This window comes from Dermochelys coriacea, chromosome 10 (assembly GCF_009764565.3).
Source record: "Dermochelys coriacea isolate rDerCor1 chromosome 10, rDerCor1.pri.v4, whole genome shotgun sequence".
In the NCBI taxonomy this organism is placed as follows: Eukaryota; Metazoa; Chordata; order Testudines; family Dermochelyidae; genus Dermochelys; species Dermochelys coriacea.
Genome location: NC_050077.1, coordinates 13,771,995 through 13,797,859, shown reverse-complemented (window position 1 = coordinate 13,797,859; position 25,865 = coordinate 13,771,995). Strand labels below are relative to the sequence as shown.

The following is a 25,865-nucleotide window of genomic DNA, read 5'->3' as shown; positions in this document are numbered from 1 at the left end:
TTTGCTTATATAACATTTAAGCATGAGTTTTTTTCCCTTACTGACTACCCAGAGAAACAGAGCAGTCTCCCTTTATGTACAGCATCGGGATTATCTGCCTCTTCCCTACTCTGATTGTTTTTACATTACATTACAGAATACATTATTCTGCACCCTGGGTTTTTTTTTAATAGAGCTCAAATTTTTTATTACCGTATTCAGATTTTTAAATACAACTTCCATTGTTAAGAAGCTCACAAGCACCACATATAACGTACAAGAATTTTATTCATACCATAATTCTGTCCCATCATCCATATCAAATATTACAATAATCTTTAAAATGGAATAGACTGTTCCCCTTACATCAAAGGAATTCTGCTGTTAGATGGTTACATGTCTTTTCATATTGTTTACAACAGAATTGTAATTCAAATCTGATTTTCATTATCTTTAAAAGTTCATAGCAAAGTATCTGTTTTGTATGTGTGTATATTTAACTCTCAACAGTGAGATTAATACACTCAGTGTTTAAGTAATGCTGAAATGTTTCCTGCATTTTATGCCAAACACTCACAAACTTTTACAAATACAGCAACAGAAACGCAAGAGATAAAACAGCATACATGAGTGAGTGGTAACCTTTACATGTTTTTTTTTAATTGCACAGAATAGGAAAATACAAAAATGATTAAGCAAAGAATGAGTTTTTTACATGAATGTATGTGTCTGGTGGATTTTTGTCCATATAAATGTTTGTCATGAAATTGCAAGTTGGAAAACAAAACATTTTGAATGGTCACATTTAATAATCCATGCAAGAAGCATAATAATCATAATAAATAACAGTAATAAACAGAGATTACTGGGATCACTAAAAACATACTGAAATAAATTAAAGAGCTTGAAATTATGATCGGCCTGATCCTGAAGTCCGTGGATCTATATAACTCAGCGAAGATTACTCTGAGGGTTGTAGTATTGAGCCCCAGGAGTTTTCTTGGTGGGAAAATTCCAAAAGGAATTTTTGTTAATTTAGGTTAAAAGAGCATAATGAGCTTTCTCATTTTTACTTCATTTAGCCATATTCTTGACTAACCCCTTTGATTTAAAAAAAGGTTCTGTCTGCCTTGTTTAATTTGTAATTTCAGCATATAAGGAAGGAAGAATATGAAAAATGCTTACTGTCATCAAATAGGAGGATGCTTTAATAAGCCAAGAAATACGGCTTTACCATAATCAAAAGACGTGGACAGGTGTATTTATGGCCGTTGGATGCACACTTTGCTACAGTGCTCAAACTGAGGTTTCCTCCGATGGGAAAATTCTCCAAAGGAATGATTTAAAATGTTAAAATCTTGCAGGGCTAAGGCCTGGTTCTGCAGAAAGCCCTACACAAGAGGGCTCCTGTGCCGGTGCAGAGCTACAACAAAGTCAGTGGGGCTGTGCCCAGGTGCAGGGGTCCAAGCACATGGCATTCATTGCCGGGTCAGGGCCTGACTCGTTTCTTGCACAGTGCTCATCTTTTTGACGAGAGGCAGCATAGTCAGGGTGACCAGATGTCCCGTTTTTAAAGGGACAGTCCCGTTTTGGGGGACTTTTTCTTATACAGGCGTCTATTACTCCCCACCCCCGGTCCCATTTTTTCACAGTTGCTATCTGGTCACCCTACGCATAGTACATTCGGGGATGATTCATTTTAAAGTATATGTCTGGCTTTCAAAAACCCTTGATCATATATAATAGCAAAGGTATTTTAACTGCAGTAAATGGATATATGTAAAATATTTTCATACCAAACTGCTGTTGAATATCTTTGATGTGCTTTCTAGCATGATCTCTCAAGCTTTTTATATCTATTCAGAAAAAGCTGCTGCTGATATTTTGGTGTATAGAATGATGCTTCAAAAGTCTTAGGACCTGATCCAAAGCCCATTAAAGTCAATGGAAAAGCTCCTATTGACTTTAGTGGGCTTTGGCTCAGGCTCTTAGTTAAAAAGGCTCAGGGCAACCCACTTTGGGGACTAATGGCTACACTTAAATGCTTAGAAAAAAATCCCCAAAACACCTTGAAATCTTCACTTTCAAAATTGAATTGGCCAAATTTATCCCTGGTGTAACTCCACTGCCTTCAAAGAATTTGCATCAGAGATAATCTGGGCCAGTAGGCTTAACAGACAAAATGATCCACAGCTCTACTCTTTCTTGGAGTATTGGAATGATCAAAATTTTCCTCTTGCCTTCCCCCTCAAATTGTGCAACTGTCCTTTGTCATGTGGTGTTTTGCAAACTTCCCGTAACAAGTGAAGAGCATTTTAAATTGTAGGGCAGAGGGGGATGTATATTCATTAAAAAAGTTTGACAAAAGATGGATAGGACTAACTTGCAGGAGACTGAGCTAAAATAAATGGAGAAATAGAGACTCGGATGTATTTTTAAGTAGTTAAAATTGCACAATGAAAGTATTTAATGGGTAACACATAGCAATCTTACCCAGAAGCCGAAAACCTAACCATTCATAAACATTCCTAACAGCTAGTCTTATCCAAATGGTTGTCATCCTACTTTAATGATACATAACATTTGAATTTATATCCAGTGCATCAGACATAGACAGAAAAAGACAAATAAAATGCACACCTTTTTCTCTTCATAAAGCTATTGAGCTGCACAGGTCAAATTTAAGTGCACAAGGTCACACAAAGGCAGCATTCCCAATGGAATAGCTTAAACGGTAAGAGAAATGAAACTGTTGTATCTCTGAATGTTTCTCTTCAGGATTTCAGAACAAGGACCAAGCACTCGTTCAAAGCGAGGACGATCCAGCTTTACACACTTCAGTGGCCCACGTGCCACTACAGTGGCTGCCCTGGGACGATTGAGCAACAGTGCTATCTCACCTGGAAGCAGGAATAAATATACTGTCATATAAACATAGTCTCTGTTTCCTTTTCTTCAGTGTGCGCTAGAGATATCATACGTTCCTTAACAAAGATCTTGATAGACACTTTACATAATTTGGTTGTAGATCCTGTTGTATTATATATGCTTGTGCCATTTAAAATTACTCAGAAGTCTAACATTCATAACGTTTTAACGATTCTTATTTACACTGGTGCAGATCCAGAATAACACTGTCTTCAGTGAAGTTATTCAGGATTTACACCAGGATAGCTGAGAGCAGAATCTGACCCTATACATCCCTGTTGTTGATCGAAGCATATAAAACTAGTTTTGAAAGAGACTAATTATCTTCTACATGTCTTTCCAAACAATGTTTTATTTTATTACGTTGAATTTTTCTTACCAAAATAATCTGATGGTCCAAGTCTTCCAACTTCTACATACTCCTCATTATCAGATCTGCGCTGAAGAACAGAAGCTGTGCCCTAGAAAACAAAATTAAAAACTTGAACAGTTGTATCCCTTTGCTTGAATACGGCATACTATGCTTGTAAAAAAACTTAAATCCAGAGTATTTCCTTTGGTAATGCATCAGCCATGTTCTTAGAATACTGGGCATAAAGAGATGGCAATCTCAGTCTACATTACTCAGATTTTAATGGAAGTAATAAGGAAGAAAAAATTCAATAATACTGCATGGCTGGATACACTTTTACGAGTGCAGCTATTGTACATGTGGAGCTCTTACCGAAATCATTAGAAGCAAGATTGGATCCTGTAGTTCTGTCCCTAAACACTACAACAGTGACTTGCATAAATATACAATCTACTATTCAAAAATGTGTTTTGAATGAATGCAGAGCCTTGTGAAAGGTGCTGGATTGACAGACTTGAAGGCTAACATTCTCAGAACATTTACATCACAGGCAGCAAGAGAGTAAGCTTCCCATACATTGCCCTGAAACTCTGTTTAGCAAGGAGAGCATTTCAGTCCTCATGCCTGTTCAGTCATTGGATCTCTGCTGAGATTGTCAACAAGGGGACCGACTGTGCTAGCTGCAAAACTGAACTAGGTCCACCAAACTCCTTTCACATGAACCCACCAAACACCCATTATGTTGTAACAATGCTTGATCTAACCTAGGATACATATGAGCTGGAAATTTAAGAGATGAAAATCTCCATATCACATTAGCAATCCCAGAAGTCATCCAATTATCTGATGAATAACAGATTTTAATACAAATCCCTGAAGTTGCTAGGAAGTGTAAGGTCCAACTCTTCTGATTCATAGTTAGTGATAACCCAGGGGAATACAGGATACTGATTTAAGTAATTGTAAGTACGTCCAGCTATGGTGTTTAGAAACATCAGATATTCAAAGTTTGAAATTTCTCTGTGCTGCCACCGCTGGGTCATATTGGAAGCTTTGAAAATCTGGCGTGGACTGGCCAAAGAGATGCGTCTGGTCTGTGGTAGCCCAAAGCTAGTGCCAATGCCAACACGTGGTAGACAATTAACCGCTTTTTTTACTGTTGCTGGGTCTGGGAAGTTGAACATGACAGCAACTCTGTTTGCCATGAAGATCTCCAATGCTGTATTTTGCAGGAGATAGCGTCGGGAAAAAATTGACCGAATCTCTGTGAACAGCCATTTTCCATGGTTTGGCTAAAGGGGAAGCATTTTAAATGGAACATCCATCCCTCAAAATCCCATACCATACAATATTCCTCTTAGAGGCTAGGTTTCATGATACCAAATGCTATTCTCAAGACTTGTCTACACTACAGTTTGTAATTGTGTAATCATAATAGCCCTAGGGATAAGCATGTCAAATAAACATTGTTCTTTGCCTGCACTACAACTAACAATCGTGCTAGTTAGCACATGCTAAAACACGGTTACAATCTGCAGCACAGACAAGCCTTCAAAGAGGTTCATGGTATATATAAATAACCTTTCTTGAAGGAAATCTCATATTATTTTTGATGCACACCACAAAGTTCTCATAGATGAAACAAAGAGGACACCTCTGGTTTCAAGCCACCTATTCTTTTGTAGTAACAAAAAAGGATTGACAAAGGAACATTCAAGTCTGTGCTATGAAAATACAACTCAAAAGGATAAGGCAAAGAGGAACTATATTTATTTTCAATTGAAACTGATTTAAAAAAATTAAAAATCGATAAATGACCCAGAGACACAATTAGTGGAGACACGAATGATAATGATACTGTAAGGACAGCGCAGGGGGAAAAGGACGCTTTGTAATCTAATTGTGGAGCATCCATAATAGATGATTGATCTGAAAGTGCAACTTTTCTATCCTTTCCAAATCACCCCCAGCAGACAACAATGGGCCTTATTATAAGAGGATAGGGCATGAATAAATAGGTTTATGTTTTCACTTTTGGAAAAATACTTGGAGCCAAATCCTGCCCTAGCCAGGGTGGGGAAGGGGAGCAGACACACTGTCTGATGTGTCTTGTATTAGAAGGATTCTGCCAGCCAGGGAGGATCTACAGGGCACCACATGTGAACACATTTTGCTGCTACTCTGATCAATAGCCTGATTAGTGCTTATTGCTGAGTATAACCTAGTTGCACATTGGCTCTTGGGGTGCAGACAATCCAAAACTGCAGACTATTCCCACCCTCAAACAGCCTGCTAGCAGTTCCTTGCTTTCCTGGAGAGAAGAGGCTCTCTAAGCTACCACAGGGCTGGATTTAGGGCCTGATCGTACAAGCTGCTGAGCATCGTCAATTCTGAATGGCTTCAATGGGAGTTGAGGGCACCAAGCACCTTAAGGACTGGGCCTTAATCCTTGTGTTTTATTCCAGTGGATTACAAATGGAAACAGAAATATATAGTTATTTAACCACTGATCTTTGTTTTTCTGGAGTAGGACGGCACAATCCAGCAATGGAATATTCAGTGTTACGTAAAAGATTATCATAATTTGCCTTCCTCTGAACAAGTTCTACATAGATAAGGAAATGTCACACACGATTTTCTTGCATCATGCCTTATTTCACAATAGATTTTTTTTTTAAAGCTCAGACACTTCTTAAATAGAGGGCTATTTGCTAGGTTAATTTATAACCTTACCCTTTACACAGTGCACAAATCAGAAGGCAAATCTTGTTTCTAATCATGCCAGGAACTGCATGTAAATATTATATAAGGCTTGAGCATTATTTCACAAGTCCCCAGCATCTGTTGCTGTTTGTCATTTATCAAATTAAGCTGGCACATTAAAAGTTATGATCTCCCCTGTTGCTTCCTTACCAGTAACATGTGCTTAGTATAAACTACTATATAGCACTGTCAACATGTTTTCTTGGGCATCACAATTTACCATGTCAAACGCTTGCTTCAATGGTATTTCAAAAAAGAATAAGCTCTTTGGATAAAATCCTGGCCCCCCAGTGAAGTCAATGGCAAAACTCTCATTGGCTTCAATAGGGCCAAGATATCATCCTAAAGAGCAGGAGTGGCAAAGACATGAAATTCACAAACATGCTATAGACATTTCTCACCTGAGGACGGACAACTGACATGGGCAAGAGCTTGCAGGATCAGCGTCCATACTGTTTTTAAATAAGGTAGGCTTACAATTATTTTTTTGTCTGTCAAAACACAGCCATGCACGTAAAACTGTCAGCAGCAAATGTAGGGATACCAATCAAAGGAACTGGACAGGAGGACTGAATATACTAAAGTGATCTTGTGAATTGTCAATTTCCAGCAAAAATTCTTTCTCCTTGATATAACTAAACCGTTTAGCCAAAGCTGCTATATTCCAAGACTTTCAAGTCAACTTGAAAGTAATGTAAGTACAATGCAAGTGTACTGACTTTTTTTTACCACGCTGACTATAGTAGTTCTCACAGAGTGCACATGTGCACGTGTGTACACATACACACGCACAGAATGCTTCATGCTCGAGAGTAACTAATGGGAATAGAATAACTCCTCTCACACTAAGCTCCAGATCAGCTGCAGCCCATGGGCCCCCCATGTCTGCATTCCGTTAGCACCCAAGTTGCTGTGCAAAGCCTACAAGATCAGCTTCCATGATGATTTCCAGTCCCTGTGCGCCTCTCATTATTTCAACCAGAGTCCCAACCTGAAAAGTGGCAAAGCCCTCAGTCCTCCACCAAAGTACCTGTCTGAAATCTAAGTCTCCATTCTCTTTTCCACTGTACTTTTTTCAACATTTATGACAAATGAAAACCTGATAAATAAAATGAGAAGAGTACTGACCCTCCAGGTTAAAGTTCCCAACTACCCATCCTGAGGTAATTACAATACTAAGCAGTACTACTTCTATCTCTCCTGGTATTACCTTTTATAGGCCTCTTTTAATATTGTTAATATTTTTGATAGAGGCAACGTAATATAAAACTTCAATAAGTCAGTGTTTTCTGAAGCAATTGCTTCCACCGTTCTATTGCAGTCTGCCTTTTTAGAAACACTGTGATATCTGCTGGAGAAGGAGAGATGTGTCTGGGCTCCACAATTAACACTCAGCTTGGCAGGATAAAGCATATTCCAGATACATATTTTTCCACTCTTGTTTTAACAGTCACATACACTCTGCCCGCTGCTCAGTGAAAACAGGTCTATAATAGAGGCAAAGAAGTTTCCTGAAACCCTGACAACAGCACCCAGATGTATGACATGATTTGTCTCTTTTTGCAGTAGATGTACATTCCACTTGTACATCTTTGGGGTAGTGTCTGTCCAGGAAAACAGCCCACATTATGGCAAAAAGAAGAGGGTGTTTATAATTATCCATCCATAACACCTCCATTTTGCATTATGGATAAATATTGCAGTAGTTTTTGTCACCAGGAACCCATTCTGCTCTGACATAGAGGAGAAAGAGTCTAATTTTACATGTACAACAGGTCCAATGTAGAAATAAAATAAATCACAACCCTTTATTCTCCATAAATTATTGTAAATTAAGTCAATAATACCAAAACTAATTAGGTATTATCCCCCCAGCCTCCACTCCACCTCCACCCCCACCCCCAACCCCACCCCAAGGTTTCACAGCCATACTTCATCTTAGCTTACTTTTCAGATGTTCACAGTATGATTTCTCAGTTGTCTACATCCATTGTGCTGAGCCTTGCAACCCCTGACTCCCAACAGAAGTCCTCAGCTGCATGAACAGTGGCATTTGTCCCAATCCTGGGAATCAGGAGCATTTCATGAGGAGTGTTCAGACAGCCTGTGTGCCCTCTCCTCCCCAAACATTTGATCTCAATGGGCAAACACTTCCCTTTGAGTGAAACATAGCAGTTTGCAGGGTTGGGCTCAATGATCAAAGTTTTACAGGATCAAGCCTTTTAATACTGTTCAGTTTAAAACAGCATCTTGTACACTGATAGTTATTTCAGCCTCCTCCATTGTAGAGCAAAACCTTTAGAGTATACATTGTAGGCAGCAGGAAGATGTTTGACACTATCTGATAAAGCAGTATTTTGTGATGATAGGAAACTGAAAGCAGACAGGCATGTCTCCTCGCTAGCAGAAGTTTGGGAGTGAAATGATAAATCTTTAGTGGATCTAGGAATTTTCTCATACAGGCACTGAGGGGTCTCTGTCTTCCCAGTAACTGATATCATTAACCTCCTCTCCTTTCCTCCAAGTAAATACAGGCATCTTGTTGCAAAAACAACAGGAGTAGGAGTTCTCAAAGCAATATGCCATCAACATCCACCATCGTCACCCCACACACCAAGATACTCCCTCTGTAACAGTTCTGTGGCAGCAGTAAGAAATATTTATGAATGCCTTTCAGACGCACCAGCAATTTGCTTTGCAAAAATTTATAACTTAGATATGGAACCATAATTTAAGATGTAAAAGGTAAATTAAATTTTATAATCCATGAGTTTTCCTCCTCTCCAAAGTAATGAGTTTTTGATAGATGTTTTACTGTCTGACCATATAGGTGGGTTAGACATCCCAGAAAGTTAACCACACATATTGTTCATCTGGGATCAAGGCACCCCAGTAGCATTGATAGGGCCTCATCCTTCACATTCTTACACATCTGAGTCACTTTACTCACAAGATTGGTCCCTCTGGTTTCAGTAGGACCGTTGATAAGAACAAAATGACTCATCTGTAGGATCAGGCTGAGGATCAGACTCATTAATAGTGGGAGAATCTTTATATTCTGATATTCTGTTCATATTTGGCCCGATCCAAAGTCTAATGATATCAATAGGAATTCTTTTGTCGACCTCAGTGGAATTTGGATCAGGCCCATTAATGACAGGAGAATCTTTACTAAAAATCACTGGCATTAAAGTTTTTACTTTACAGATATGTTAGTCCTGAGGTATGATCAATGTAATGAACAATGCAAGACAAACTGGTATGTTACAACCCGTAAAAATAAAGGTAGGAAAGAAGAGAAATTAATGAACAGTAATAAAGTTTGCAATTTTGGGGTAGTTTAAAATGCTTTATGGCTATTTAAAATGTGTTCCGGTTTTTGGAGGAGCATAAACTCTGACAAATGCAGTGTAAAGTATAATTAGGCAGGACAAAAGTAATTTGAAAAACTACTAGCCAAAGATTCATAAAAAAAAATTGCTGTTAGTTTAAGTACAACAGAAGGAGGAAGTCAGTCAAACAGTCAATGGGCCATTGGACAATCAAGGTGCTAAAGGAGCACTTAAGGAAGATAAGGCCATTGCTTAAGAGCAGAGAAGCTAAAGAATTCTTTGCATTGGTCTTCAATACAGAGGATGTGAGGAAGATTCCCACACCTGAGCTATTCTTTTTAGGTGACAAATCTGAGGAAAAAAGAAAAGGAGTACTTGTGGCACCTTAGAGACTAACAAATTTATTAGAGCATAAGCTTTCGTGAGCTACAGCTCACTGCATCCGATGAAGTGAGCTGTAGCTCATGAAAGCTTATGCTCTAATAAATTTGTTAGTCTCTAAGGTGCCACAAGTACTCCTTTTCTTTTTGCGAATACAGACTAACACGGCTGCTACTCTGAAATCTGAGGAAGTGTCCCAGATTGAGATGTCAGTAGAGAAGGTTTTGGAACAAATTGATAAATTAAACACTAATAAGTCACCAGGACCAGATGATATTCACCAGAGAGTTCTGAAGGAATTCAAATATGAAATTGCAGAACTACTATCTGTGATATGTAATCTATCATTTAAATCAGCTTCTGTACCAGATGACAGGAGGAAAGCTAATGTGAACCAATTTTTTAAAAAGGCTCCAGAGGCAATCCTAGCAATTACAGTCTGGTAAGACTAACTTCAGTATCAGGCAAATAGGTTGAAACTATAATAAAGAACAGAATTATCAGACACATAGATGAATACAATTTGTTGGGGAAGAGTCAACATAGATTTTGTAAAGGGAAATCATTCCTCACCAATCTATTAGATTTCTTTGAGGGGGTCAACAAATATGTGGACCAGTGTGCTCCACTGGATATAGTGTACTTAGATTTTCAGAAAGCCTTTGACAAGGATCCTCACCAAAGGCTTTTAAGCAAAGTATGCAGTCATGGGATAAGAAGGAAGATCCTTTCATGGATAAGTAACCGGTTAAAAAATAGAAAACAAAGGGATGGAATAAATGGTCAATTTTCAGAATGGAGAGAGGTAAATAGTGGTGTCCCCCAGTGCTGTTCAACATATTCATAAATGATCTGGAAAAAGGGGTAAACAGTAAGGTGGCAAAATTTGCAGATAATACAAAATTACTCAAATCCAAAGCAGACTGTGAAGAGTTACAGAGGGATTTCACAAAACTGGGTGACTAGGCAACAAAATAGCAGATGAAATTCTCTACTTTGATAAATGCAAAGTAAAGCATAATGGAAAACGTAATCTCAGCTACACATACAAAATGATGAGTTCTAAATTAGCTGTTACCACTCAAGAAAGAGATCTTGGAGTCATTGTGGATAACATCCGCTCAATGTGCAGCAGCAGTCAAAAAAGCCAACAGAATGTTAGGAACCATTAGGAAAGGGATAGATAATAAGACAGAAAATATCATAAGGCCAATATATAAATCCATGCTATGCCCATGCCTGGAATATTGCATGCAGTTATGGTCACCCCATCTCAAAAAAGATATATTACAATTGGAAAAGGGAACAGAGAAGGGCAACAAAAATGATTAAGGGTATGGAATAGCTTCTATATCAGGAGATATGAAAAAGATAGACTTTTCAGCTTGGAAAAGAGATGACTAAAAGGGGATATGATAGAAGTCTATACAATTGTGACTGCTGTGGAGAAAGTGAATAAGATAGTATTGTTAACTCCTTCTCATAACACAAGAATCAGGGGTCACCCAATTAAATTAATAGGTAGCAGGTTTAAAACAAACAAAAGGAAGTACTTCTTCACACAACACACAGTCAACCTGTGGAACTCGGGATTTTGTAAAGGCCAAAACTATAATAGGGTTAAAAAAAAACCAACTAAATCATGGAGGGTGGGTCCATCAGTAGCTGTTAGCCAGGATGGGCAGAGATGCAACACCATGCTCTCAATGTCCCTAGCCTCTGTTTGCCAGAAGCTGAGCATGGGTAACTGGGGAAGGATCATTCAATAATTGCCTGTTCTGAGCATCCCCTCAGAAGCACCTGGCATTGGCCAGTGTCAGAAGACAGGATACTGGGCTAGATGGGCATTGGTCTGACCCAGTATGGCCATTCTGATATTCTTGTAATCCTGGCTCCTGACTCAGTCTTTACTAGGGTGAATTTCACTTTACCTTCGTAAAACTTAGTTCTTCAGATTTCATGTTGGGGAAGTGTAGCAGCTGAAATCTACCACACTCCCCGCAAACCAACACCAGGCGGTAAAGTTGCCTCTCTAGAAAAACTGCTATGCCGCCCATTCATGCTCCTGCACTGAATGTTAGGGCCAATGCCTTTGCATAAAAGTGGGCTTCAACCACACAATGTTTGCCCCATCACCACTTTGCTTGCCAGCCTACACAGGGTGGACATGGAGATCCCTCAGTAAAGCAGGCCCCCTTCCCTGCCTCTCTACCAGTTCATCAAAGTCTAATAGCTCCAATGCATGGCTTTATCAATGCAGAGGGCTTTAAGTTTGTGAACTTCATGCTCACTACTTACTCATTGAAATCACCTGGAGTTTACCAAAGTAAAAACTGGGAAAAGATCTCAGGATTTGACCAATCAGAACAAATACTGAGCCCAGCAGCTGGCTCAGGCAGCCTGGCCATACTAGGCAGATGTTAAGGAAGGTGGTGAAGTGACTCCTCACTAGGATGTGAAGCCGCTGCAGAACCATCCCATGGAGGCTAATCTGCTGGAGTGGGTTTGGCAGCCCCCTACATGTTCTCCATGAAGATGGGATTACTGACTGTGCAGAGAGCATCTGAAGGCTCATGAGGCAGGACAGCCACAGATCTATGTTGCTGAGATGTTACTGTTATAATAGGGTAGGCTGTGAGCTACAATATATAATTTTATTTGGGATGATAGGTGAAAAAGGAGATGTGGGGCTGGGCTTTTCAAATAATAAAAACCGAATCATGTATAAATTATAGCCATGGGTGACTAAATATTATTAGATGAATTAGTAGCAATTGGAGGCATACTGTAATTTAAAATGAGTCATTAAAATATTTGTCTATCTTCCGACTTTTTGCAGTTTGATGAAAGAGTATTAGATGGGAAATATCATGTACTTGGAGTTAGAGATGGAAATATACTGAACTTGGCCAAACTTTGGAAACTACTAATCTATTACAGGACGAGCCCTGTGTAAAGAGGTCAAGTTCCCATCACTTTGAGCCAGATCCTGAAAATCCTTCTTTATACCTTCATTCATGTGAGATGGGCATTGCACCACTGGGTCCTTTAACAGGAAAATAAATCACAGTATCTTATTGCTTGCCTTTGAATTTAGGTTCTGTATGTACATATGCCCAATCCAGCTTCTTCTGGGTAAAACTCCCAGGCTCATTATAAATAGTGTCCTGTAAATTGTATGAATTCAGTCTGCTCTTTTTATACAATTTATTTTATCAGTGCAAGGAAGTGTGGTAAAGGCTTTAGGCAAAATGCTAGCATAGTATCAGCTGCATTGAACACTACTGTGGTCAGTCATCTGGAAATGGGTATAAAATCGAGTACTGCATTTTGCTTTGTATGTTTTTTTTAATTAACTTTTTTATGTTCTGTCTATTTCACTTCCCTTCACCTAACTAACACTGAAGGACTGATCCATGAAAGGAGCTTCTGAATGGGAGAGTCATCTCTTGTGAATTTAGGAGCCCCCCTGTGGAACACACTTCCACTTACTGATTACTAACAAGTACTGTCAGAGAGCAGACCACAGACCACAAAAGCGACAAAGCTCAGGCCTGTTGTATGTACAGTTTTTGTACCAATTTAACTATTTCAGTTAAGGGCATGATTTTCAGCTGAAATAGTTAAATTGGTGCAAGCCCTAGGATGGATGCAGTTACATCACCATAAAGTTGCTGTATACCAGTATAGCTTATTCCCCTTTCCTTATGGGAATAAACTATGCCAGCATAAGCACCTTTATACCAGTATATCTGAGTCTGCACTAGCGGGGTTGTATTGCTTTAACTATACCAATATAGTGAGAGGTACATGGTTTATGTGTAGCTGAGCCCTTACAGTCAGGGGTACAATGCTGAACATTCCTATCTGGCTTGTGCAATTCTCCCTGAGTCCCTTTTTATGCTTGACTGTATCTTTTTTTCATGGAAGTAATAATGGGAAAAGATCAAACACACAAACTAGAGAAACTAGCCGAGTCTCATCTTGTAAATCTATATTTAAACAATTGGGGTCTCTTCCACCCTGGAGTTGCTCCCACTTCCCAGTTTTGAAGGCTTTTCTGACGCATTTTTCTTCCCTCTGCATCATGTATTAGAAAAGAGTATGTGGCCTGCACATACAAGAGATGGACCTTGTCTACACTACAGGTTACTTGGGTATAACTTACGTTGCTCAGGGGGTGTGAATAATCCACACTCCTGGGCAACATAAATTGCACCAACCTAAGTGCTGATGTGGACAGCACTATGTTAGTGGGGGAGTTTCTCCTGCCAACATAGCTACCGCCTCTCGCACAAGTGCTATAGCGGAGCTGCATTGGTACAGCTGCGCTGCTGTAAGTGCTGTAGTGTAAATGTAGTCGTAGTCTCTCCCTCTGCTACTGCTGTTAAACCATTGCACTATCAACTGCTAACCATGCACAGCAGCCCCTTGCTCTTTCACAGTTTGCTAATCCACTCACTCCATAATTCACACATTCAGAAGGTAAGCTTCTCCCCAGTCCTCAGAAACATGAGACCTCATTACAGCAGTACAATTAAATATTTGCTAAGCTATTACAAGCTACTGAATATTTACTAGTACGCTACGGAGTAATATCAGAAAACTACTGCACATGTGCCAAATAACAGCTCCATTCAAATCACAGCAGTCAGTGGTTTCAATGGAAGTTGGTTTGGGCCTGAAATGAACAAAACATTTATGATGCAGTATCCATAGAGGTTTTATTTAATCACCTCTGCCCCCTTACTTGATCATCCACAAAATTAATTTACAGTATAAATCGCCCCGTCACTAGTTCAAATTAAGGAAGTTCAGAAGCTGTAGTTCCTCTTCTAGGGCAACAAACACACTAGAAACATTGACGGTCTGATGAGTCCAGCAGACCCACAGCGACCTATCAGCAAATGTTTCAGACAACTTCAACGTTATTTTTAAAATAATAATTTAATAATTGAAATCAATTCAGCTCTTTTTAAATTAAAAATTTATAATTTCAATCGTCTTTGGTACAGTTCTACAACCATTACTCTCATGACCATCTTTACTACTTAACTGTTATAATGATTGCTTATGTGAATAAGGGCTATAGAATCAGGCCCCATGCCTGCATAAAAAAAAACCCTTTTTGAGGTATGTCCATGAACTGAATTCTTCTCTTGGCATGTTAGGACTGACTGTAGATTACGGTTCTCAATATACAGAAAAGGCAGCTGCACAGTAACAGTAGCCTCTACTAACAACATTTTAAAAACTGTCCAGCTATTTTATGCTGTATGTACACAGGCAGCTTTGCTAATTATGGTCCTGACCCTGAGAAGCTCAGAGTGCCTTCAAATCCCACTGATTTCAAAGGGATTTGAAGACACTCAGCACCTAGCAGGATTAAGCCCTAAAAATTCCCCTGTCATTGAATGAACTCGAAAGATGGCATTACAGTAATAATGGAAGCACTGTGCTTCCCATATACTTGTCTTGACAGAACAGTGGTTCAGAAGGGGCCTTTATATTGTTAATACAATTGTACTAAACTTCTATAAGCTTGGTAACATTAATGCACAATATTCTTACACAAAATTCTCAGCAACATTATTACATATTACAAGCTAGACAGGACACTAGAAAACAAACTATGATATCTGACTGGCACATGTTCTAGACATTAGTTCTCCAACTATGCCAGCAATATCACACATGCATAAAATTATATGTGTTTCTAAGATCCCATCAGCAAGTGGGTACCATTTATATAAATTTAGGAATAACATCCGCATGCTCAAGAGAGTGAGGAACAAAAGCTGTTTCACACAGGCACCAAAATAGCCACAACTATGAAGGTGCTTTAAAAATGACAATCAATCATACACTGAGAGTAGCTTAAAACAGCAAAAACAACTGAGCCACAGGGCATTTCCTAGGGATATAGAAGAGATCAGGGTTAAGGCCCAGACACGACTACACCCAGTCAGTCATTAATCACCAGGAAATGCCTTTGTCTTGATCTTTTTCTATTTAAAATCATAGTAGATTTGAGATAGAAAGACCTTTTACATCATTTTGTCCCTCCCCCATCACGGACTCAGAGACAGGCTTGCTCTGCAATGGTGAGAAAGTCGGCATTAAACCTGTACTGAGTCCAATCATGCTCTCATTGTAGCCAACCAATTTTGCTATTAACTTCAGTGAGAACAGGATGAGAACTGTTGTGTGAGAGAGACCGGCAAACCTGACGCATTGCCAAAAGGAACAGAATATTCTCTGTCAATCAGAAAGGATATAGAGAGTATACAGAGACCCCTGAAATACTTAGGTGAAAATATAAATCAAGAAGTCCTTGCTCAATAGGTGATCTTCCTTGCCAAGCATTTCTCACTCTTTACAATAGGGTAAGTTTATAGCCAGTGGAAATGCTTTCTGAAAGAGGGCCTATATCTTCTGACTTCAGAAATGTTACTGCGATTTACACCACTGTAAACAAGATCAGGGTACAGTAGACAGGTGTCTGATAAATGCGTATCTGCACAATATTGCTGCTCAGGTCTTCACCTACAGGCAAAAAGCATATAGAGCAGTGCAGATAGGAAGATGCAAATGTGACCTTTGTACGTTCTGATTCTAGGCCGCTGTGTGCTGGGTCAGCCCTAAGGCTGTACTACGTTATACCAGCTGCCAATTGAGACCAGTATGGAGATCACGAGCCTAGATCCTGTTGGCATATGATGCTGAGTGGCTCCATCACAGCTCAGGATCTGGGCCTATATGCTTTTTACCTCTACCTAGTTTTAACATTTTAGTTGCTTTTTTTATATATACCCTCTATCGTGGTGGCAGAAAAATTACCTGTTTCAGTAGGCGAACTGTAAAGGTAGGTCCAGTGTGAATTTTTAAGGAATGATCTTAAAGATACTTGGCCTTGACTATTTTATAGCTTCTGTGGGAAAACAACAGAATTAATACTCATCCTGATGCCAGATTTTAAGGGCTGTTTGTGCCAAGCGCTATGGATAATTGCCAACAATGCACTGTTTTCCTCCTTCAGACAAGGCAGTGTACAAGGCAATAAAAGTCACAAAGAAAAAAAATATTGCATTTTAAAGATTCTGTCTTTCTACAAAGCTTGCCATTATCTTTTCTCTCTCTGAAGCCAGGAAATGTCCACTGAATCAACATAAAAGTGACTCTATAATGGGTTATTCATCAACTGTTCATATTTGTGACTGACTTTAACAATTATCGTGTCTCGGGAGCCGACAGCATAGAATACCACCACCTACACAATGGGCAATATTGAATGCAAAAGAGAGAAAACAAAAAAAAAAGTGATAAATTCCCCTCCCCTGACTCCCAAACTCCTTTCTGGTGAAAATCATTTTTAGCTGTTAATGTTGTTTTATGGCCCAGTTACTCCTACCACCATCTGCTACTTCGTGAAAACATTCTGTAGATATTGAAGTAACCAGACCAAGCAAAAGTCTGAGACAGACATCATAATTAAAGTCTCATAACTAATGCTGTGACCAGAACTGGGCTAGCAGCTGCCACCAGCTAGGGCAAGAGCTTCTAAGCAACAAACAAAACGTTGAATAATTTGCAGTGGGAATGGAATAAAATACTCCTCGTGGGGTTTGGTGATATGCTTCTCTAGGAGATTTACAATACCTTCAGTTTGCATTCAAAAACAAAATTTTGCAATTCTGGAATACAGTAAAATACATCCCCTCCCCCGCAGAGTTGCCTTTTCTTACAGAGAAAGCTGTGTACATTCTGCAAATCCTATGGAAATCTACACTATGAAGCCACTTGTCCTGCTCTAAGGGGCAGGCAAAATCTTGCAAAATCCATAGCCATCTCAACAGTATCTTTATGAGCCAGGGCTAAAAGCTACCCCCTGCAAGGCATGGTTTTTAGTATCTAGTGAGATGGATGAATTCCTCCAGAGTCTGGGAAATCCCACAATGCCCCTTCCCATCAGTTTGAATGCTGTTTATACAGATATATGGCAAATACCGTTTACATGTTTACAGGAGACAATACTCAGGTGCGATAAACACAGAGTTTGCACTGCTGGGATTGTGGGCACCTGTAGTGTAGATTCAGAGCCACAATGCTCTTGACCGTATTGAGTAAATAGTTTGTAATGGTGTGTTAGCAAATGCTCCAATCCCCAAAAGCCTTAACACATATCCTGGCAACCTCCTGAAAACCTGCAGAGACATCCAGCCTGATTCTGCCAGTCTTACTCATACTAAGCAATATTTTACTGGGAGGGTTTCAATGAGGCATCTTGACTTGAGTAAGGTAAAACATGAGAGGAGTAAAGGTAGCAGAATCAGGCCCAAACCGTACCCAGAAAGAAAAAAGAATATGTTCTAACTAAACATACGATCCTGGGAAACGTTGTACATCGAGGAAAGAATCTTAAAAACACCCAACATTCTTGATCTTTTTGAAAATGGAATTGTACATATTGCATGTTACTAGGCAACAATTAACGCTGGATTTACATCTCAGTACCAACTTTCCTCCTAGTTTTCAGTGTGTCCTATACTGGCAATTGGCCGGGCCATTATCATCAAGGGTGTGTCAGTATTTCCAGTATAAATCTCAATTTTAAGGGATTTCAGAATCAGATGGTTTAAATTACAGCTGAATGAGACCGAACGCTCTATACATGCTGTCATCCCAGATGTGAATTAAGACCATTCAATGCAAATTTGTTGTGCTGTGCATAAAGTGTGCAAAAAGGTTAGGTTTTTAAAATACTTTTAGGAATCTGGGGGCTAGATCTTCCAGAGCTGCTTTGTGCTGCACTACTGATGGAATCTGATCATAAAGCAGGCATAACCCACAGGGTGTCCTTCAGTGACACAAAAGCAACTTAAAGGCTCCTATACACACACTGGAGGTCATCAGAGGCAAGTGGGAGCAATCAGGATGCCCCACCTCTGCACCAGTTCCTTGATACATTTTGTCCTTTGGGACCATTGACTGGAAGCTTAAATTACAGCACCCCTGAGGCTGCTTTAATTTATACCTAGGGATCAGAAATTCCAAAACTGGCCCCAAGTTCAAGGGAATGCCAAGGTGAAGGCCCTTTGAACTCTGTACTCCTCAGATGTAGCCAAGGATCTGGATCTTAAAAATTTGGGAAAATAATAGTTTATAAAAAGTTTCAAATTGCAGCCAGTAATTTTGAAGTATAAAGTACCTCAGTGGATGATGCTGTGAGCCAGCATCTCTGAAAAATAGCCCACCTATGCATAACTTCAGGTACCTGACACTGAAAATGTTGGTCTCATTTAAAAAAACAAAACAACCCCCCCCCCCCCCAAATCCTGTTGCTTCACATTAGCTATTTATGAAAACCTTAATTTGCAATTAAATTAATCTGATAAATGTGTGTGCAGCTTTTTGAACATGTAAAGCTTCAAGTGGAAGAGGAAGGATGGACCAGTTAAGGCACTAGCTTGGGGTTCAGAAGATGGGATTCCATTTTCTGCTCTGCCATGGTCTTCCTGTGTGAACTTGGGCAAGTCACTTAGTCTCCCTAAGCTTCAGTCCCCCCTGTGTATAAGAGGGATAACAACACTGCCCTATTGTTGTGAGGATAAATACACTGAAGATTGTGATGTGTTCAATAACGGAGCCATATAAGACAGATAAGTTGCTAAGATAGGATGTGTTGGTAAAAGTATTATATATAATATTTCAAACCTGTGGTTTTAGGTTATAACGTCTTGTTTTTTGAAAGTTATTGCGCCCAGAAACTTGACATAAATGCCATGCACTGGCCAGACTGGCTGGGAATATTTTCTGTAATAATGAGTCAGATGTGAACATCTTGAGAATTAAGATAGCAAAGCTTGTTTGCATAGGCTTTTTCCACAGGGTTATGGTTCAGAGAGCTAGGTGGGTTATTTTATAACCTATTTTGTGCCTCCATTCTTTAGAAGAGTTCAGCCTCCCACAGAGCCAGAATGCACACTCCAGGTTACAACTATAGGGCCTGATCCAATGCTCACTGAATTCAATGGAAAGATTCCCACTGACATCACCAACAGCTGGATCGGGCCCATATTTTGCTGGATTGGATTGTTGAATTCACCAAAGCATTGCAGCATGTACTTAATCACATCCCTATTTAGGACAGCAATTAAGCACATGCCTAAATGTTAAGAGCTTGACCTCAAAGGGACTTAAGCACATGCTTAAAATTAGGCACATGCTTAGGTACTGTCCTGAATTATTATTCGTATTATCATAGTGCTTAGGAGAGCTAGTCACAGACCAGAACCCCACTGTACAAACACAGAAGGGATGGAATGCTGAACTGGAGCCCATGTGAGCGGTAATATTTAAGCTCAACTGGAGACACCAGATGGAAACAGAATCAACCCTTGTTGCAAGGACTCTGGTAAAAATAATTCTTTTGTTGGTAAACCAGCTACAGCCCAGGAAATTCAGGCACTTATTGTTATTTTGTTTTCTTTCATTTATTGTTTTAGGTGTAGTAGAAGTTGCTGTACTCCGCAGCCCTTGACAAACATACTCACTATCAACCAAATCCTGGTGACACTGAGCAGTTCTGAGTGTAGCCTTTGAAACTCCTTTTCTAGACCACATTCATCTTTCTAATTAATAATTAATCACCGTTGTATTTTTAAAAGATTATCATGTGTGATAGCGGAGTGTGCCTAAGGCAGTGACTTCATTAACCCTACGGAAGAGGTTTACTTTGTAGTTCTCCTGCTTGTTGTAGGGGTATGTGCCAAAGGGGTCTCTTTCAGGTTATAGTGTCAAAGTGTAACAATTTAAAGCAGGAAACAATTGGACCATTATTTTTCTTTTTCTTTTTTGTTAAACAGCTTTTACACCATAAATCTTCAAAAGCCTGTTTTGCAATAATACACAAGCCTACATTTACCACAAAAAGGCCTAATCCTGCAAGGTGCTGAGTCCCCCTTAACTCCTACTATATAGGGTCCCTCCATGTTAGTGTTTTTAACCAAGGTGCAAACCTTGTTCAATCTAACCATGGTTTGAACATGGTTTGCAACCATATGGAGTCTAGGCACAAAGAGTGTTACAGCTGTGTTCAGAAACAGCGCTTTTAGAACTACAGAGTTCTAATCTCAAACACTTTTCAGAGGTCATGATTGTTCACAACATGCCCCTGCCCAGACAGAAGTATCAAACCGTGGCCCTGATTGAAATATCCAAATCAATAGGAATGGTCCCCATGATAATTATAGTTGTGCTCCAAGACAATTGTCCAAGCACAGTTCTACATATCAGTTCTGTCATATCAGTTCTCCCACTGAAGCATACTGCTGTATGCATTCATTTTCAAAAGCCTTTACACAGTAGACAAATCATTTCTGTTCATTCTTTGTTTAGGACCCACCTTGCAATTATGCAATTTCTCATCTGGTTTTCATAGTAATAATAACACTTGGTACTTAAAGAGCATCTTTCACCCACCTTTGTAAAGTGCTGTAAGATTTATTGTTCACTGATTTATAAAATAGGGATAGAGACACGGGGATGTTAAAATTTGTCCAAACTGTGAATTACTGGCAGAGCTGAGACTCGAACCCAGAAGACCTGACATCATCTCCTTTTCTTAGCAGTAAGATGATGATAATAATAATTAATAACAATAGTAGATCTCAGAGGCCTTACAAAGGAGGTCAGTATCATACCATCTCTCTTTTACTTATCAAAAGCTACTATTATTAAATGGATGACACTTATATAGGATTTTAAAACTACCATCCAGAAACTGCTCCTTATTACATGTAATATCATATTCTCCAGTTTTCCTTGAACTTTATCGTATGTCAAGCTGCATAATGCACATAGTTTTATTTCCTGGCCTAAGAGCACTTAGCAGGGTTGGGAGATAGAAGAAAGCCCATGCAAAGAGCTCCAGTAAGTTGTCCTACATGACTGTAATTTGGCATCACCCTAAACCTTTCACTATCTTCTCCTAATGCATCTTTTTCTGTGGGTATGTATACGTTCCTTAAGCCTTTCCAAGCTTTAAGGACTGCCACAGGCATATGGCAGCAGCTCAGTTACCAACCAGACATGATAAGCTCTCAATAGCAATTGAAATCAGAGGACATTCTGAGCATACGCAGGGCAGTTCCATGACATAACATATGTGGCGCTTAGTAACGATAAATGGATCCAAAGAATCTGATATAGGGAATGGCGGGAGCTGAAAGATGCAGCATAGTACTTCGCAGCTGTGGACCCTAGCATTTTCTGAATCAGAAAAACTTACTTTCTTTTAGGTATTGCACCACTGAGCCAAGTTTTGGGCTGAATGTACAGAACAGCATATGAAAACTACTTCCTCTCTCACTACTCTTGTCTGTTAACTTTTCCAGTGGCCTGAATAGCAGACAACTATAACAGTCCTCTCCCTCAATATCATGGCCCTGATCCCGCTCCCACTGAAGTTAATGGCAACGCACTAATTGAACTCAGTGGGAGCTGAATCAGGCCCCATTTGAATGACATTTTATTTAGATTTACATTTTTTTACTGGAGTTTTAACTTAGCAGGCTCCTCCTTTAAAATGGTAGTTAAAAAGACTTGCTTTATATGAAGTCAAAATGAATAAAGCCTTCCTAGTGTTGGGTAGTTTATGATACAAGTGCAAATTTATTTGTTAGAAACTGTACATCTGTTATGAGTTACACTTGCCAAAATATAATTCTTTTATGGTAACAATTGCTGCATGGTGCTTAAAGTTTTGCAGTTTAAGCACCTCTGTGCCAGGAATCTCATATGGGATAATTCCATGACCTTGGAATCCAACAGATACATTCCACATCTGTCTAGGCTGAGAAAGCCTGAGTTTGTTGTGTGAAAAGCGTAGTGGAAAACAAGATCTGTAAATGTCTGAAAATACAGAGCCTGCCGTTTTGATTTTTTTTACAAACAGTTTTAACTTAGTAAATAAATAGTAGTAAATAAATCTGGGGCCAATAGTTATTTCATTGCTATTAAAGGATAAAGTCACTACTGATTTCTTGTATCTTTAAATTATGAAGTATGGTACAGAAGGTAAAAAAATTTACATATGAAAAACAATTTTCTTAGCCATTAGATATTTAAATTGAGACAAGTCTTGATGGTGTCTGCTGCTGATTGTAGAGTTACATGAAAAATGAGGAGCCCATGCTAATGCAGGAAGACATCATATGGGTGTTTATGAAAATTTAGGGTGGAAGAAAACCTTAATTGTCCTGGAATCCTGAGGATATATTTACCACTAGAGAGAGAAAGATAGATAGACAGACAGACAGACACAAGTATACATACAAGCTCTGTGTCTGCAAAATGGGGCTAATGATACTTTCCTACCTCCAGTGCATGTGACTATGGACATCTTAAATGAGTAAGGTTTTTTTTTGTTAATAGTATCATTACCTCAGTTTTGCATATAATGGAATGGGGAAAGAGAGGGGCTACACTACTCATCTGGCAGACAATGAGGATAGATGTATTAGATATGGACCAGGGTTTTTATCATGGTTGTGACATTGACTTTGTGCAAGTAAGGGCTTGTCTACACGAACATTTAGTTCGCAGCAAGCTGGGATGTGAACCTCTCCTGCACTAGCCTGCCGCACAAGAGTGTCTGGGTGGAGCCCGCTGAAGTACATGAACAGTTCCTCAATATATGTTTGATCTACGCCTATTTCAAGGCAGGATAGATCAAAGTGCACAAAGGAACTGTTAGAGCATGTCAGCAGGGTCCACACAGAGACTCATTGTGCAGCACACTAGTGCAGCTGGCCACAAACTAAATGTTTGTGTAGACACACCGAAGTCATGTGAACCCCTCCTTGGGACAGGGCCTAACATAACAGAGTCCCGACTAGTTGAAGCCTCTGGGGCGTACCGGATTATAAATTATTGTTTCCTCTTCTGTAAAATATGGATGACGATGCTTAGCACTTTTGTGGCCCTCTTCTTCCATAGATCTCAAGGGAAGCTAAAAATTATTAGTGCAGACAGTAAAACTAGAGTCTTTCTCACTTCTGGAGCAACATTCTGCCCTCTTTCCCATCAGTGCAATCCTGCTGGAGTCAGCAGTGCTGCACAGATATAACTCAGGGAAGAAATCGGCACCCTATGCTCATCTTTATCTGGTGTATGACATAATGTGCTAGTGTAGATATGTATTTTTTTAATAAATCTCTTTAATAATCATGACTATCATTCTGGAAAGCACTTAAATGCCTGCATAGGCCATCCCTGTTCATGAAAGCACTTAAAAGTGCTTGATTTTGATTTCAAATGGGCCTTGAACATGTGCTTAGGAATGCTAAATACTGTAATGCATAATAAGGAAAACTTTCCTTAACTGCAGCTTGAACACTGACAATGTAAGTAATAAAATAAGCCAAAGGACTGTGTGGCAAGAGTGATAAGGTACTAGCAGGATAAGTGAACAAATGCAAGGCAGTGGAGATTATTCCAGATGGCAAAAATACTCAATGTGCCTGTTAAGAGAAAGATGGACTCCACCACTGTACACTGCCAGCAGAAAATTATTCATGGTTTACTTTGTGGTTGCTTTTCTGATCATCCTGGAGTGTGAAAGTTTTGATTATAGGAGGAAGGCCAGACAGTTAATTATTAGCAAATTTGCACACATGCATGGTTTTGGAGGGCACCACATACCTTGCCCCTTCAGAAACAGAGAAAAGGCCAGAAGGAGTTAGAAAACTGAAGTGCTGTACGTCGACAGGATGGGGCCATGTAAGTAGAGTGGGAGAAAGGAATCCTGAGTTCTGGTCTTTCCTTAGCCACTGACTCACTTTGACCCAAAGCATTTAGGCCCAGTTTTTCACAAGTGGGCACTAATTTAGTTACTACCCTTTTTTTGGCATGCAGTCCGAGACATTTGCAGAGGTGCTGAGGACCGATAACTCCAGCTGAAGTCAGTGGGAGCGGTGGATACTCAGCAATTCAGGAAAAAATGGAGGCACTCTCAATTAATGGACACTGTCCTTAACCTCTCTGTGACTCAGGTTACCCATCTGTAACATGGGAATAAGGGTTATCTACTTCGTAGTGTTGTTGTGAGGTTTAATCAATCTTTTAAAGTGTGTGGAGATCCTTGGAGGAAAGTTGCCATAGATATTAGATTAAATAAAAAAGCACAAAAGCATGTATTTTCAATAATTGCATGTATGGGTATTTGTATATTTGAAATACAAAGTTATAGCTGCACTGAACCACAAGACATTTGAATTGTTTTGTAACTAATACTATGTATAGTGTCACAAAATAATCTATTGGGGTTTTATTCATTTATTTGTCATAGATACCATATCTAGGTGCTGCAAATAGGTTATTACAACAAATGAAAATCCAACCAACTCAATAATATCTTCATCTTGAGCAGTTGGTATTGTATCAGGCAGACACTATACAATAGTTTACAGAACATTATTATTTCCTGGAATCAAAACAGGGCTGCAAACTCACAGCTAAATAAACATATAATTACGACTGGCCACAAAAATCAACACAGATGATTGCCAAACCAAAAGCATCAGAAAACAGTTTGAAAGTCAAGTTTAAGAGGCATAACATACTAACTTGCCAAATCAAAAATTCAAGTTACCATTTGAGCGCTCCTTAATGTATACATTTCTTTGGACAAATCATGTCAGGTGCTACCAGCGGCGTATTAACGTCTAGGCCAAGAAGGCCTAGGCCAGCAAATTTGCAGGGGTGGCAAATTTATAATAGCAGCCAGAGGCCGCTTTCCCTGCTGCCGGTTCGTGCCCCCCGCCCCTGGCCCCTCCCCAACTCCACCCCTTCCCCAAATCCCCACCCCGGCCCCGCCTCCTCTCCTGATCGCGCCACGTTCCCCCCTCTCCCCCCCTCCTTCGCAAAGCTGTTTCGCGCACAAGCACTGGCAGGGAGCAGGGAGAAGCAGGACCCAGCAGTGCGCTCAGGGGAGGAGGCGGAGGTGGAGCGGAGGTGAGCAGGGGCGGGGGGCGGGGGGGGAGAGCAATTATTTCAGGGCCTAGGGGCGGCAAAATCTTTAATCCACCACTGGGTGCTACCCCATGTACCAGGAATGTTCCTGTGAAGAA

At 39.7% G+C, this 25,865-nt stretch overlaps 1 protein-coding gene across 2 annotated transcripts in view; it reads right to left on the bottom strand.

Annotated features, from left to right (window-relative positions):
* Nucleotides 1–617: 617 nt before the first annotated feature.
* The window catches only part of PRKAR1B (protein kinase cAMP-dependent type I regulatory subunit beta), a 129,164-nt gene continuing 103,916 nt past the window's right edge, over nt 618–25,865 (bottom strand). For both annotated transcript variants that reach the window (XM_038419272.2, XM_043494108.1), the window contains 2 exons: nt 3,287–3,368; nt 618–2,879 (listed from right to left, as the gene is read on the bottom strand). In XM_038419272.2, coding sequence (XP_038275200.1) covers nt 2,707–2,879; nt 3,287–3,368 — 255 coding nt within the window. In that variant the 3' untranslated portion in view covers nt 618–2,706. The remainder of the gene's footprint in view (nt 2,880–3,286; nt 3,369–25,865) is intronic.